General features: G+C 39.4%; 1 protein-coding gene across 1 annotated transcript in view; it reads right to left on the reverse strand.

Annotated features, from left to right (window-relative positions):
- The window catches only part of ZDHHC17 (zinc finger DHHC-type palmitoyltransferase 17), a 119,232-nt gene that overhangs the window by 84,846 nt on the left and 19,988 nt on the right, over nucleotides 1–14,398 (reverse strand). The window contains exons 3-5 of the mRNA XM_067559908.1: nucleotides 5,881–6,003; nucleotides 2,367–2,444; nucleotides 840–984 (exon numbers count right to left, since the gene is read on the reverse strand). Of these exons, the coding sequence (XP_067416009.1) occupies nucleotides 840–984; nucleotides 2,367–2,444; nucleotides 5,881–6,003 (346 nt within the window). The remainder of the gene's footprint in view (nucleotides 1–839; nucleotides 985–2,366; nucleotides 2,445–5,880; nucleotides 6,004–14,398) is intronic.

Genomic DNA, 14,398 nt, shown 5'->3' on the forward strand with positions numbered 1-14,398 from the left:
TTATAGATATACTGACACATCTCAAGGCAGGGGTGGGTAGATTGTTTTGTTGTGTTATATGCACAAATGTGTACAGGGAGCTAAAACAAATATTTAGTCTTATGATATCATCATGCCTCTTCTGTCTTGTTTGTTGTTTACATGAGGTTTCAATGTTTTGAAGATTTGTGTCTGTGAATCATTAAAATATTCTTAATTAAAATGATATTCAATGAAAGTAAGGAAAATAATACATAAAATCCTCTAGTATTTACATGTATTATACTGGTCAACAGACACATATGAACAAAATCCAAAGCACAAAGCACAGTCAACCTGTGGAACTCTTTGCCAGAGGATATTGTGAAGGACGAGACTATAACAGGGTTCAAAAAAGAACTAGAGAAGTTCATGGAAGATAGGTCCATCAGTGGCTATTAGCCAGGATGGGCACGGATGCAAAACCACGGTCTGAAGTGTCCTACCCTCTGTTTGCCAGAAGCTGGGAATGGGCAACAGGGGATGGCTCACTTAATGATTACCAGTTTTGTTCATTCCCTCTGAAGCACCTGGCATTGGCCACTGTCAGAAGACAGGATACAGGGCTAGATGGACCATTGGTCTGACCCAGTATGGCCGTTCTTATGTTCACACAATTCTGAATAGACAGTACATGCTTTGAGTAAAATGCAGCAGTCTAAAAGTGCAACACACAGTAATAATACAAAAAGATGTGACAGTTTCCAAAATGACAGAACATTACCTTACCCAAATTGTAAGCATAGTTTTTGTTTTCTTATTACTGAAATATCCTATTTAGGAGTCTATTTGTTAAAATGTGTTATTTTATTTGAATTTACCTGTCCCTTTGCTATCAGGTAAGCAACAATAGAGGTATGCCCGAACTGGGCAGCCAAGTGAATACAGCTGCATCCTTCCCCATCAATTAGTGACGGATCTGCACCATACTTCATCAGTTGTACCACCATGGATAAATGACCCTGTCTAAACATAACAGTGAACATAAACATACCGGGTTAATTATATATATAAAATTTGATAACATATTTGGATAAGAAAAATGTAAAATTCAGACATTTTTAATTAAACAATTATATCTTTGGTGCTTCTGAACTGAAGCTTAGGAAAACATTTTCTTTGAAAATGGTGATCACTATACATCTGATTCTGCAAACATGTGAGCCACCTTAAGTATGAGACTGATTAATTTTAAATTTTGTTTTTTAAAAAGTCTATAAATAGATCTCTTGTTTTTTTAAAGAGAAGGGGATGCAATGTATCCTTTTTTACAGGAAAAACAAGTGCTGCTTTGGGGCTGACACTTTCCCCGCACTGTGTTAAAAGCACCCATAAAATCTTTTTAGCATAATAGCCATCAGGATTCTCTCCATTTTTGTGACACAGTGCCAAATATGCACAGTTGCCAGTGCACAGCTGCAACACCACAAAGGCCTTTCCAGTCAATCACAATACGGCTTTGGTCAACTGGCATTCACAGCGATAGTCAAATATGCTCTGAACTGGGAAACAGATTATTGTTCTAAATTAGGTATTCACCTTATAATACGTATATAGTCAAGTATGATCTTTAACCCAAAGGAATAAATTAGTTTTAATATTTAAAACTAAGCTTAACAGATTAGCCTAATGACTGGATTTTCCACTGCAAAGAAGCAACATAATTTAATTATTTAAATGTTCCAAAGACCAATTTCCCAGGCCTCCTTTTTGCAGTGCATAATTATGAATATTAGTACATGTATACTTCCTTTCCCATTCATTTCTCCTCTACTGTATCCGAAGAAGTAACTCTTAGAAGAAAGTTGTCTGTCCAGTACTATCCACAGGTGTTCATCCACCCCTGTATTCTTTGACAGAGTCCTACATAATAATTCTGATCTCTCCTGGAGTTTAAAATGCACCTTTAAGAATCTCCTGAATTTATGGGGCAGTGGTCCGGACAGCAGACACAAACTGTCTCCTGACTCATGTCCTCCACTTCTGGATTAGTAAACCCCACCAGAAACTCAAGAGGAAGATTCCCAAAGCAACGGTAAAGAGAGCCACCAAGCAACCACTGACTCCAATTTTTATACAATATAATCCTTTCTTATCATAGTGATCAGCCGCCTCTACATCAGAAACTAGCAAACTAGTCAACAGATGAACTGTGCGCCCATGTCCTTGGAGACCAAACATATAATGTACTCAATTAATATTAGCAACCCAGTTTCTCAAGTTTATTCTTGCACAGAAGCACAACACATTCTCATAGTAGAAGCATATAAAGAAATTTCACTAAAATAATAAATAAATGACTGTCTAATTAATCAGGGAGTAAAGAAAACCCAAGAATTTTTCCCCACCTCGTTGCCCAGTGAAGTGGGGTGGAATTTAAATCTCCTCCCAGCTGATCAACAATAGCACCCTTTGATATGTAGAATCTAAAAACAGAATGAAAAACATACATTTACTCTAGATTGTTTTGATTACAATCATAAAACATGAACCGTAAGTGATATATACTTAAAAAAAGAGACATGATGCAGGTTCAAAACAAATTTTCCCCAGCCTTCCTGTAACAGATCTTCTCCTTGAAATTGCCGGGCTTGCATTTTTGACACACATAACCTTTGGTGATCTGATCCTATTTTAACATTACTTTTATTACAGCATAATTGCTAATTTAGTTATCTAAATCTTTTTACATTATTAAAAACAGGTGGAAGGTTATAGGAAATGTTTTTAAAACTAAGTTACAATTAAAGTAAATTTCACAGTTTAAAGAGAACTTTGTGTTTGATTATGAAAAACAGATAGGAATACTTGCAGAATTTTAGCTGAGGAAAACATAGTTTTAGACAATTCAATTTGTAGCATGTGTTATCACTGGACTGTCCCTACTGAAATCATCGTTCCAAGAATGAATGTTTCTGTTACACTTTTAACTAAGTGTAAAGATTTTTACATGCTTCTCAATTACAGTTATTAGACAAAGGACAAAAACATTATATACTTTAAAAATGACTGGAGAGAAATTAAATTTTCTGAATTTAAGCAGGCCAACCACATGTAGACAAATTTAATTATCTACATTTAATCTGTAGCAATTCATATTTATAACATATGTGCAGTTTTTGCGAGTTGAGAATTCTTTTCCATACTGAAGTATGCTTTCCCTGTATGATTAAATTGGTAAATGAGGAAGACAACCTATGTCATAGCTAACTAAAAAAAGGCATCCATTTTTTAAACACAAATCTTGTCTGAAATTAGTTTCTTCAATGCAGGTCAATGGACACATCTGTAATAGTTAAAGCTGAATCTTAAATGCAAAATTTGGTCTCAGATCCAGATTTCAGGTAACCTAAAATTTGGAGGTGTTCAGATTTAAGTTTTTAGTTCAGTCCAAGAAATAGCTATAAAACTCAGATCTGGATTCCAAAGCAATCCTCCAACCCATCCCCAACCTGTTGGATGTTCAGATCGGCCATTCTGGTTCACTACCATCTCAATTTTCAATAGGATATTTTGCTAGCAATTCATGCATGAAGAAATATGTCAGAGCTCAAAACTCCTAGTTACTAAATCACTCCTTTTTTCACAAGAATATCTACAATAGAAAAAACATGGTGAATATTAGTTCTCTCTTTTAAATTCTAGATGCTAACGAAGAGAAATGATATATCACTAACTATGTTTGACTCTTTCACAGTGAGGCAGGCCTGCATGCAGCCTTAGGAGTGACATACAAGGTTTACATTTCCTTTTAAACTGAATAAAGACAGGAGCCAGTGCATAGTCAGAAGGGAGTTTTTTATATATAAGTTTGCAGGTAAATTGAGTTTTTCTGAAAGTAAGGGAATAATTACACTAGTTAGAACTAGACATCATGCAGACACATTACTCTGCAGAACTTCCTCATTAACTTCAATCCTCACCTACATCACTTCTATACTTTCAGCAAATCCCTAACAAAGGAATGACCACTATTTTTGGAGGAGAGAATAGTTCTGTTTCAGTGCTCATTCAGTCTTTGGACTCTATTAAGAATAGTGCTAATTGAGAGGACAGTATTTGTAATACAAGCACGTGTCATCCAAGAACAAACCCTGATCAACCCCTTGGATTTACTGAATGAATGAGAGCATAAAAGTAAGATTACATTTTAACAACTGCTTTCAGATTCCACTGTACCTTTTTAGTAAAGAAAAATAGGTATCTGACAAAAATGCATATATTTTGGTGGTTTAAATTGCTTAAAACTCCTTTGAGATTCGAACCATTGCAGTTGTCAAAAAAGCCAGAAGGAAAAGGAAAATAAGAAGGGCGTATAAAGAAAGGGAAGAAGAGAATGAAAAAGACAAAAATCTCTCTCACAAAAGACTCCTGGTTGCTTAAATACTCCAGGTACCCTACATTTTATCATCAATTCTGTACATAAACTCTCCCTCCAAATGATGAGGGGAGGTGAAATACTGCCTGCCTTTTATCTAAAGGAAGATATCCATAGACTTGAATTTAGAAATACAGCTACAGTCAGTGTGGTTATCCTTTTACACTTTTCCATGACGGTGTAAAAGGAGATTAGTTGCCTTTGCCATGGGAGCTGCAAACAACACTTCTTTTTCTGTCTTTCAAAACCAAAGACTAATGTACTTCCATGTTTGCATTTCTCCTTCAGTGGTATTGCATAATGGAAGGCAAAATGAACTGCAACAGGAAAAGAGGGCCCTTAAAAAGCAAATCATGAAAACCACCCTCTCTTGGGGATAGAAAATAGCCTGGTCTGGTGAAGGATCTGGAGGCCAAAGAATCTGTAAGAGCACATGGGACCTACAGACTAGCTGGGGAATTTCTTTGTGCCTGATTTTTATCTTTTCATATTTGGTTGTGTGTGTGGATGCACGTGCACATTAACAGAGAAGAACTATTTTGAGACCTGCACACTTAATCAGTGAACTTCATGCCAAGTGCTCTGGGGATCCTGCCAACCCCCATGCTATACTGATTACCTTTCTATTACATACATTTAGCTCAATTATTTTTTATGTAATATAAAAGGAATTATGTACCACTCACACGCCTATGACTTTATAAATTAGCAAATACTGAGGATTATTCTTTCTAAAGATTCTGAGAAGTAATATGGTTTAAAACATATCCTTGTAGATCTTATACTTAGGATTTTACTTTTTTTCATTCTTCTGGGTTTATAACAAACCACAGCACCCTAAGACTCCCAGGGTTTAAATCAAGATGTAATTTGTATTATCTGAAAGGAAAGGGATTATAACATTACTTACTGTAGTCTCTGCTGTTCTAAAAACCTAAAGGATTTTTTATTTGATCATTATTTCTTGTATTGTAGAACACAAAAAAAGACCTGAAATAAGGGAATACTAGCGTTCTTAGTTGTCTAGAAAATTCACTGCCTTCTTCCATAAGATTTCCTTTCCTCAGGGAGGAAAATTTGATAGTCACAAAAAGAATGAGATATTTCAAGGTCATTGGTTGCATGGAACCTGTTTTGCTATATCATCTACTGAAAACTAGAAGTGCATTCATCTGAAATGAGAATTGTGCAGTAGCAAAGTTGCACTGCAAATGGTGCAGCTGAACAGCTGCTCTGAAAGATTTAACTGATCTGAAACAGGCCAGGACTTGACTTCTGGTCATTCAACAGGTCTTATTCTTGGGTATTTTGGCATCACAGAGATTCTGCAAAATATCTAGATTGGGGTTTCTGGCTTTTATTTTTTACCTTTGAAGTTGAGAATGGGTGGGCTTAAAAACTAACTATGAAGTCTATTTAGCATTATAAACAAACAAAAACTGCTTAAAGACATGATTGATGTTTAGCTATATATTAATACATACTTCACCAGATCTATCCTGTTGTTGATTGCAGCCCAATGGAGAAGTGTAACATTTTCTTTGTCTGGCTGCCGTACATCATAACCCGCTTCCACCAACTCTCTACATCGTTCATATATTCCATATCTTGAAGAAATAAAATTCAAAATTATCATCGTAGGCAAAAATCAACATGTAGGAAACAATCAGGCTCTCCGATACCACAGAGATGAGCACAATATAAGAACCTATACAGAATATAGAACCCTTGCACTTTGAGGACTCTCATATATGACAGCACACTTGTATTTGCTATATATTCCAGCTGTTTCAGAAGCACAGTTTAGCCATTACTATGCTTAGTGGAAAGGAAAAATCTCTTCTTGTGCCCTCTCTTATTGTCTCCTATTCCCCTTCTCCTTCCTTCTGAAGGCAGAGAAAAAGGTTGGCTGAACGGTGCCATGCAAACCCAACTGATTCATTTAAAATATTTCACCGACAAATTTATATGACTAACTGATTTCAGCATCTGGTTGGAATAAAATTTCAAAATGTGAGCCACCTGTATAAACCAATATAGTAATGTCTGCTTATGTTTTCAAAGAGTATGAAGCAATAGCTCTAAGAGATGCAAACTACCCCATTCAGCTAAATTAGATGTAAGTTCCAAAGACTAATGATGATATGATAATGTAAATACCGGCGTTAACTATTTCATTGATAAGGAAAGCATGCAGAAAAGGAGAGGAAAGATTATATTCTGAATGTCTGCACAATCTACTGTGAGAAGCATCTCAAGTGGGAGAAGTCTGAATTGTGGTCATAGCTAAGAGGAGCATCAATACTTCCCCTCCTTGTAAAACTTGACCTTTGCTGCAGCAGAATCTTAAATGCCAGCTCCTGGGGTTATTAAGAGAGTTCTTCTCTTGTGTGCGCAGTTTCTATATTCAGTGCTCCACAAGAGTTTAGCCCTGGATAATTCAAGATCTCTTCACTCCATTTGTTCCAGAAGGCTTGCGTAGGTTATACAGAAGTCTTTTTGGGCAGTCTGCATTTAATACCCTCTCTGTCTCCTTGATTTGAAGGAATTCCAATCCGTCTAGCCCACCTCCTTATAAAATGAAAGCATGGTCAAGTTGAAACAGATTAGCTCTTTGTGCAAAAGACTAACAATTACAAGATTGTTCTCACCTGCTGTAGACAAGAAACAAAAGGTGAGAAAGAAACAGCAAACTTCTTATGCAGAGGGATTACTATGACAAACTTTCCTTTTTTTCCACCTTCTGCTCATAGGAGGAGAAGCATGAAGGCAAGAAACCAGTGCACAAATAGGGCAAGACAATCAGTCATTCAGTTGCATTATGAATTCTTATCTGTGACAGAAACCAAGTTTTTGGCTCATGTGCCACAGAATATCATTTGTGAACTACCTAATTAACCAATCTAGGTCAACCTGACACTACTGTTTTCCATCACAACGTTCTCTCTTCACACTTCCCTGTAAAAAAAACAAAAACAAAAACAAAGACAAAAATAAAATCTCAGTTTATGGAAGAACACAGAAGCGGAAGCACTGAAAACAGTGATCCCAGTGCAATCTCCCAACGGTACTGCAAACTGGCCAGTACACTGTCTGCCCTGAGGAGGCTGCTTCTGAGCCAGTGTCAGTGGAGCTTGCATCAGCACCAGAGTTGGAGGCACCTGATGTGGTGCCGGGGAAGACAAGCGGCCTGACATGAGTCTTGCTCTATCCCAGTCTCCTTTTGCTTTCGGCACTGGGAATCAGTGCTTCTCTTGATGCTTACAGTGCTTCTTGGGCACAAGGGAAGATGATCAGTGCCTGGAATCCCAAGTCATGGGAGGAACGCTCTGCACAGAGGCTGAGATGCTTGGTGCCGAGTGCAAGCACAGCTCCGAGGCAGGTCTTAAGGCTGCCTCCATGAGGAGGAACTTCAGTCTTGGTGCTCGGTCCTTTTTGTTTGGCGTATGAAGATCCTGCAGATTTGGCAATGGTCTTTCCTATGAGATTCCTCTAATCACTTGAGACAGCTTGAATGCGAGTCAATCAAAGGCATAGACTTACCACAGGAGGCATAGGGCTTGAAAACCTGCAACCAAGGCATGCCCCAGCACTGGGGAAGCAGACGACATCACTAGCTAAGTGCAGAGGTACCCAAAACTATGTAAATACTAAAAACTACTAAAATTACTAAACCAATTCTTAACTAACAAACTATAATAACTATTTACACTAAGAACTGGAGAAAAACCATTAGGAGAAGAATTGCCTAAACAAAGAGGGTTCCAGCAACCATCACAATAGTAAGAAGGAATGAAAGGCAGAGGGGTCAGCAGGGCCCTTTATGCTAGCACTATGAATGTGTGGTACCAGAAGGCACTGGAGCCGACCTGACAGATACCACTAGGAGAAAAAAGTCTGGCAACTGTGCTCAGGACGCGCACACACCTACACTGGAATAGACATGTGCAAGCACTTGAACTAATACAGTAGAACCTCAGAGTTACGAACACCTCGGGAATAGAGGTTGTTTGTAACTCAAATGTTCTTAACTCTGAACAAAATGTTATGGTTGTTCTTTCAAAAGTTTAGACCTGAACATTGACTTAATACAGCTTTGAAATTACTATGCAGAAGAAGAATGCTGCTCTTAACGATCTTAAATTAATTGAAACAAACACAGATACATTTTACCTTTCACATTTTTTTTAAACTTTTCCTTTTTTTTTTAGTAGTTTACATTTAACACAGTACTTAACTGTATTTGCCTTTTTTTCTTAGGGGTGTGGGGGGGTGGTCTCTGCTGCTATCTGATTGAGTACTTCCATTTCAACTGAGGTGTGTGGTTGACCGGTCAGTTCGTAACTCTGGTGTTCATAACTCTGAGGTTGTACTGTAAGTTTTCCTTCTATCTAAAGAAGTTTATCTCACACAAAGCTCTTTCCAGCATTTTCAGCCAAGCCTGGCTGAGAAGTTTTCTCATGAAGCAAACTTGCTGTCAGTTTAAATTCCTAGGTGAAGGATGTCAGGGTGTCTTTCTGTTCCCCCAAATATTTCAGAACAAACCTTTGATGTTCACCTCAAAATAATGTCACCCCTCAAACACTGTTTTCCTCTTCCTAGTAATTTCTTTCTGAAATCTATGGCAGCTCTTCATTAGAATTTGATTTAGAGAATGGTAACAGATTCCTATTGTAGGACATAAAATACTCAGTGGTCCACCATGGAGATAAGCATCTCCCACTTACCTTATGGAAGAGTTTGTCTCATGAACGCTACCTTTGAGTGACATGCTTTTAACTACAGACCTAGAGAACTTATTTTTAGTAGATACATAACTCCTCCCATATTTTCTGAATGTACATCTTACTACAGTGATAATGACCATCAGTGTGGCACAGGCTTACAGTAGACACTTAACATTACCCCTTTCGTGAATCCATGGGGTCCTTGTACCCTTATGTACCCTTGTGCCCTCGCCAGCATCAAGAGGGCCTTGGGTCACATTCACTGTTTTGGAGTCCAGGAGAGCACCTATAAAACCTATGCTTTGGGACTGAGTCAACTGAGATTTCTTTAGGTTGATTTTCAGTCCTAAATCTGAAAACAGACACAGAATCAATCTTACAGGGTTGGAGACCTGCTGGACTGATTTGCCTCTGATTAACCAATTGTCAAGATATGGGCACACAAATACCCTCATAATGTAAATGAGCGGTGACCACAGTTGGGCACTTCGTAAAAATTCAAGGTGGCCAAACAGGAAAATCTAGAACTGGTAATGGTCTTTCAGTACTGCAAAGCAGAGAAACTTTCAGTGTGTTGAGTGTATTACCACATGAAAAAAAAGCATCTTGCAAGTTGAGGGTACTAAACAACTTCATAAGATCTAATGAGGGTATGATGGATGCCAGAGTCATTATGCGAAACTTTGAATTAGACATATAACTAGAGCTCTACACGGACACACAAATGTGGATCCACATCCACCACAATCAGTTTACCTTCGACTGCCACACGCAGTCTAGTCATATGCACCCACAGCTCTGGGGCCCTCAATCAGCTGTTTGGAAGCCAGCTCGGCTGCAACCTCTGCCACTGATCAGCTGTTCAGGGGCCAGCCCCTCCAGGCAGCTGCCCAACAGCTGATCGGCAGCAGGCAAGGGAGCCCCAGGGAACAACTCATTGATTGGCATCTTCTGCACAATCCCACTCATGGGATAGTTTGACAAGCAGTAAACTTCTCTTTGGGGAAGCTGGGACATGGAAACTTAATTAGAGAGAGATTAAAGTACTGCTTTGCCAACTTGAGCATCCAATTTGAACACTCAGTCTGTATGGAGACTCAGTATGCAGGAAGCCAGGATGTAAATCTGCAACACACTAGCTTGCCATGTACTAACAGTTCAGATAGACCATGCTACCATGCACTTAAACTTCCTTGGGGTGCTTTGATATTTTGCTGTTTCAAAGTGCACTACAGAATTTTTAGCATATGGTAGCAGGGTCCACATGGGCAGTTAGTGTGCTGTATGCTTACACCCTGATTTTCCATGCACTAAGTCTCAGGGATAGACAAGCCCTAAATCCAAATAGCAGTGTTTTGTAAATGTATGTATGGAGCTCCATATTGCCACTCTCCAGATTTCTGTAAGTGTAATGTGTCTAAGGCATACCATTGAGGGCACCCTGGCCCTAGTGGAATGGGACCTAAATCCTTCAAGGATAAGAACAGATGTCAATATATAAGCCGCTTGTGTACACAATCATTTTAATCATGTCTGAAAAGACATTGTTTGACCTTTTTTATCATCAGCATAAAATATGAAACGATTAGGAGACTTTCTGAATTGTTTAGTCCCATTCAGATAACAAGCTTTAGCCCTTTTTGCATGTAAAGTATGTAACCTATTTTCAGTTGCATGTTCATGCAATCTTATGGAAGGGAGAGGGAAGGAGGAAGCAATACTGGCAGATTAGTTGACTGATCCATGTGAAACTCAGTCAATACTTTAAGTAGGAACCTGGGATGGGGACACAGCTTATTTTTATGGAATACAGTAATGGCAGGCCAGCCATAAGGGCCTGCAGTGAAGCCACTCTAAAATTGGAAATGTAATTCTATTTTTGGATGTAGAACCAAGGATGTCAAAGATGTGGTGAGACACATCTCCTCTACCGTTATCAAGGGAATTTTCAGAGTAGTTGCCATTCTGTTAACTAATTCACGAAATACTGCATCCTCTAAGCCGCAATTCCTACGTTCTTGTCCAGGGAGTTCTGGTCCTCCAGTTCAGAATGTGTTTTCTTGATGTTCTTCAAGCACCCCAGGTTCATCCTCTTTTGAGAGCATGCCTGATGCAATTGTTGGGGATTGCTCTCTCCCCCCATGAATTGCAAACAGATCCATGAGCTTCAAATCCTATGAATGAAATCTTCCTAAAGCTCTCAGAAAAGAAAAATTCCTTCTGTAATGAGTATGCTATCATTCTTGGAAATGCCTAGGAGAGGGCCAATAGACCCATCTAAATCATGGGGGAGGTGGCCAATCCAGCCAATAGTCCAGTCCTATTCAATCTCAAATTATCTGCTACAGCATGAATCTTTTCCACGTTTGTTCAGCAATAAATTTTCCCTTAAGATATGGAAAATGTGGCAATTGAATGGGTATCTCTGATTCCAAGTCTGACTGCATATCCGATCTCTGATCCAAGCCCAATAGTAAAGAGAGATCAGAAATAGTAGCATTTTACTAGAAGAGTCCATGGGAGTCTTAGGTGGCAGGAAGGGTGGTGAAATCCAGTAACTCCTCTATCCTTTGCTTCTCTGGAGGTGAAACAGTAGTACGTGGATCCGAAGAAACTCCTCCATCTCGTGTGTCTTTATCAGTCCCCTCCAGATCCAAGACAAGACAGGGCTAATGATTCGTACAGTGGATTTGAGCAACCACTGTTATGGGAGATAATTTGAGCCTGCTCAACAGAGTCTGATACGTGGGACCACAGTATTAATTGCCTGCTACAGTAGACATTCAGGATCCTTCTTTCTCTATTTAGGATCCAAAGATCTGGGATTCAAAAAGACAATGGACTCACCAATTTCCCCAAGTATCTTTTGGATCATTCTTACACACTGAGTCTTTCCCCTGAACCCGAGTTCCTAGATTTGAAGGAGATTGCTCCCACAAAATGGTTCTGTTTACAGAGGCCATGACTGATAGGGCATCTCAGCTTTTCAATTTTGGGTACAAAGATTAGAGATCCTTGTTAGGTACCACAGGATTCTTGGAGCTTGGAACCAAAGAAAGTCACACCTCTTGAAGCCAGGCCTTTTAGCTTTCAGACCCAGCATCTGATCCCAACGGCAGAACTGAAGTCCCACTTATTAACAACTAACTAGAAAATGTTTTAAGAAACAAAACCTAGTTCTAAAACTCCAACCTATTTACAATCTGAAATATATGATAAAGTGTATCAAAGCACTGTTCAAGAAAAGGATCTGGGCCACGGTCCCCGAGTGGTTCCTCATCCATCAGCTGCAGTGGTTGGAAGAACTACAGTATTCACAGCACCATGCCCCCTTTTATAGCCTCTCCCTCTGTAACATCACTCAGGATACAATCTGGACTGGTGAACATCTGCGTCACCATAGCTCTCCAATGTGGGGTACCTTTTACACTGCTCTGCTGTGACAGCAATCACTCCTGGTCTGCTCACACAGCCTCCACCATGTAAATTACACCCAGTGATACTGCAAGAGTACGACTCCAGCCACCACTGAGACTGCTGAGCAACACCAGCAAAACCCTAGTCCCATTCTTTCCCCCAGAAATGTGCATCTTGTACTGCGCCCAGCACTCTCCTGGACAATACAAGCTCATATACAGTCTGTCATTTTATTAATTGAAAATGATATGCACAAATTCTGTTATGCCAAATGGAACTTCTCGAACACTTCAGTCCGAACACACTGGTCTAGATAAAACAATGAAACAAGTTTATTAACTAGAAAAGATAGATTTTAAGTGATTACAAATAATGAAGCATAAATGTCAGAATTGGTTACATGAAAATAAAAGTAAATTGCAACTAATGCCTAGCTTAACAAGCTAGAGTGAATTCAAAGCAAAGGTCTCTCTCACGTTTTAGCAGTTTTACTGGCTGAATCTTTCAGTCAGGATCCCTCCCCCCAGTGCAAAGCCATCTCCTTTATTCTTCAGGTTGTGTGGATACTATGGGTAGAGAGAAAGGAGGAACCAATTGGAACATCTCCTCTCTCTTTATAGCTTTCTCTCTTCTTTGAGAATCATCTCCAGCTGAAAAGTTCCAGAGGGGTAGTCTGTATACAGTGTTAGTCTGTATACAGCAAAAACGACGAGAGTCCTGTAGCACCTTTCTGCGGGCATAAGCTTTCGTGGGCTGCAGCCCACTTTGTTAGATGAGCCCCTCTCCTTTTCTGCAAGTGCATGCACTGGGATTGGATGCCCCTGTGGATGTGGTTTGAGTGCCTCTCCATGCCCCCCCAATTGTGCACAGGGATGTGGGGAGGATGGGATGGGGTCCTGTCACTCTAAAGAAACTGAGCCCCTCTGTGCATCTGGGGAACCCTGTCCCTCTGGAGTGGATCTGATCTCCTCTTCCTGGTCTCCAATGTGAGTTGGCATTGAGGAAGCCCCTGTCTACTGACAACCATATCTTATTCCTGCTCAATGACTAATAGTAGCCAAAGCTTATTAAAAATTGTGTCCCCCAGAAAATATAACTTTCCCTCTTTATATAAAGAAAAATAGACAACCTCAGCTTCTCATGTCCATTTCCAAAAGTCAGTGTTCACACAGAATTAAATATTGGATGGTTGCAGTTCACTAGAGAAATTACTGAGGCCACCTTTACTAAAGCACTTGCAGCTGCACCACTATAGTGCTTGTGGTGGAGACACTCTGAGGCAACAGGAAAGCTCTCTCCCATTAGCTTAATAACTCTGCCTTTGTGAGAGGCAGTGGCTATGTTAGCAGAAGAAACTCTCCCGCCAACATAGCGCTGTGTACACCAGCGCTTAGGTCAGTATAACTTGCATTGCTCAGTGCTGTGAGCAATGTAAGTTATATCGCAGTAGCCTGTACAGTAGACAAAGTCTCAGTCACACACAAGAGTAGAAGAGTAACTTTACAGTTCAATTCCAGTGCCAGCTGAAGTAAAACTGAGGTTATCTTTACTGGGTTACAGAAAAGATGCTGCCAGACAAAAATAAGAATTTCTGCTCCAAAGGCCCAGTGTACTGTCATACTTTTTATCATACTATTCATGACAACTCTATACCATACTGCATAAATGCAAATATTATTGTTATGAGAGTCATAAGCATCCAAACTGCAGAAGGAACCACCAGCCTCCCCTTCCACTTTCTGCATTGTGTATTAATTTAAAATAGGGAATTGCTTCATCTAAGAGATAATCTGTGAGATTTATGTAATTTAGCACCGATATAAAAGATACTTACCCCCAGTGATTCACTAGTATCGCC

This window comes from Emydura macquarii, unplaced genomic scaffold (genome assembly GCF_026122565.2).
Source record: "Emydura macquarii macquarii isolate MOO-44397 ecotype Brisbane River unplaced genomic scaffold, CSIRO-AGI_Emac_v2 contig_2205, whole genome shotgun sequence".
In the NCBI taxonomy this organism is placed as follows: domain Eukaryota; kingdom Metazoa; phylum Chordata; order Testudines; family Chelidae; genus Emydura; species Emydura macquarii.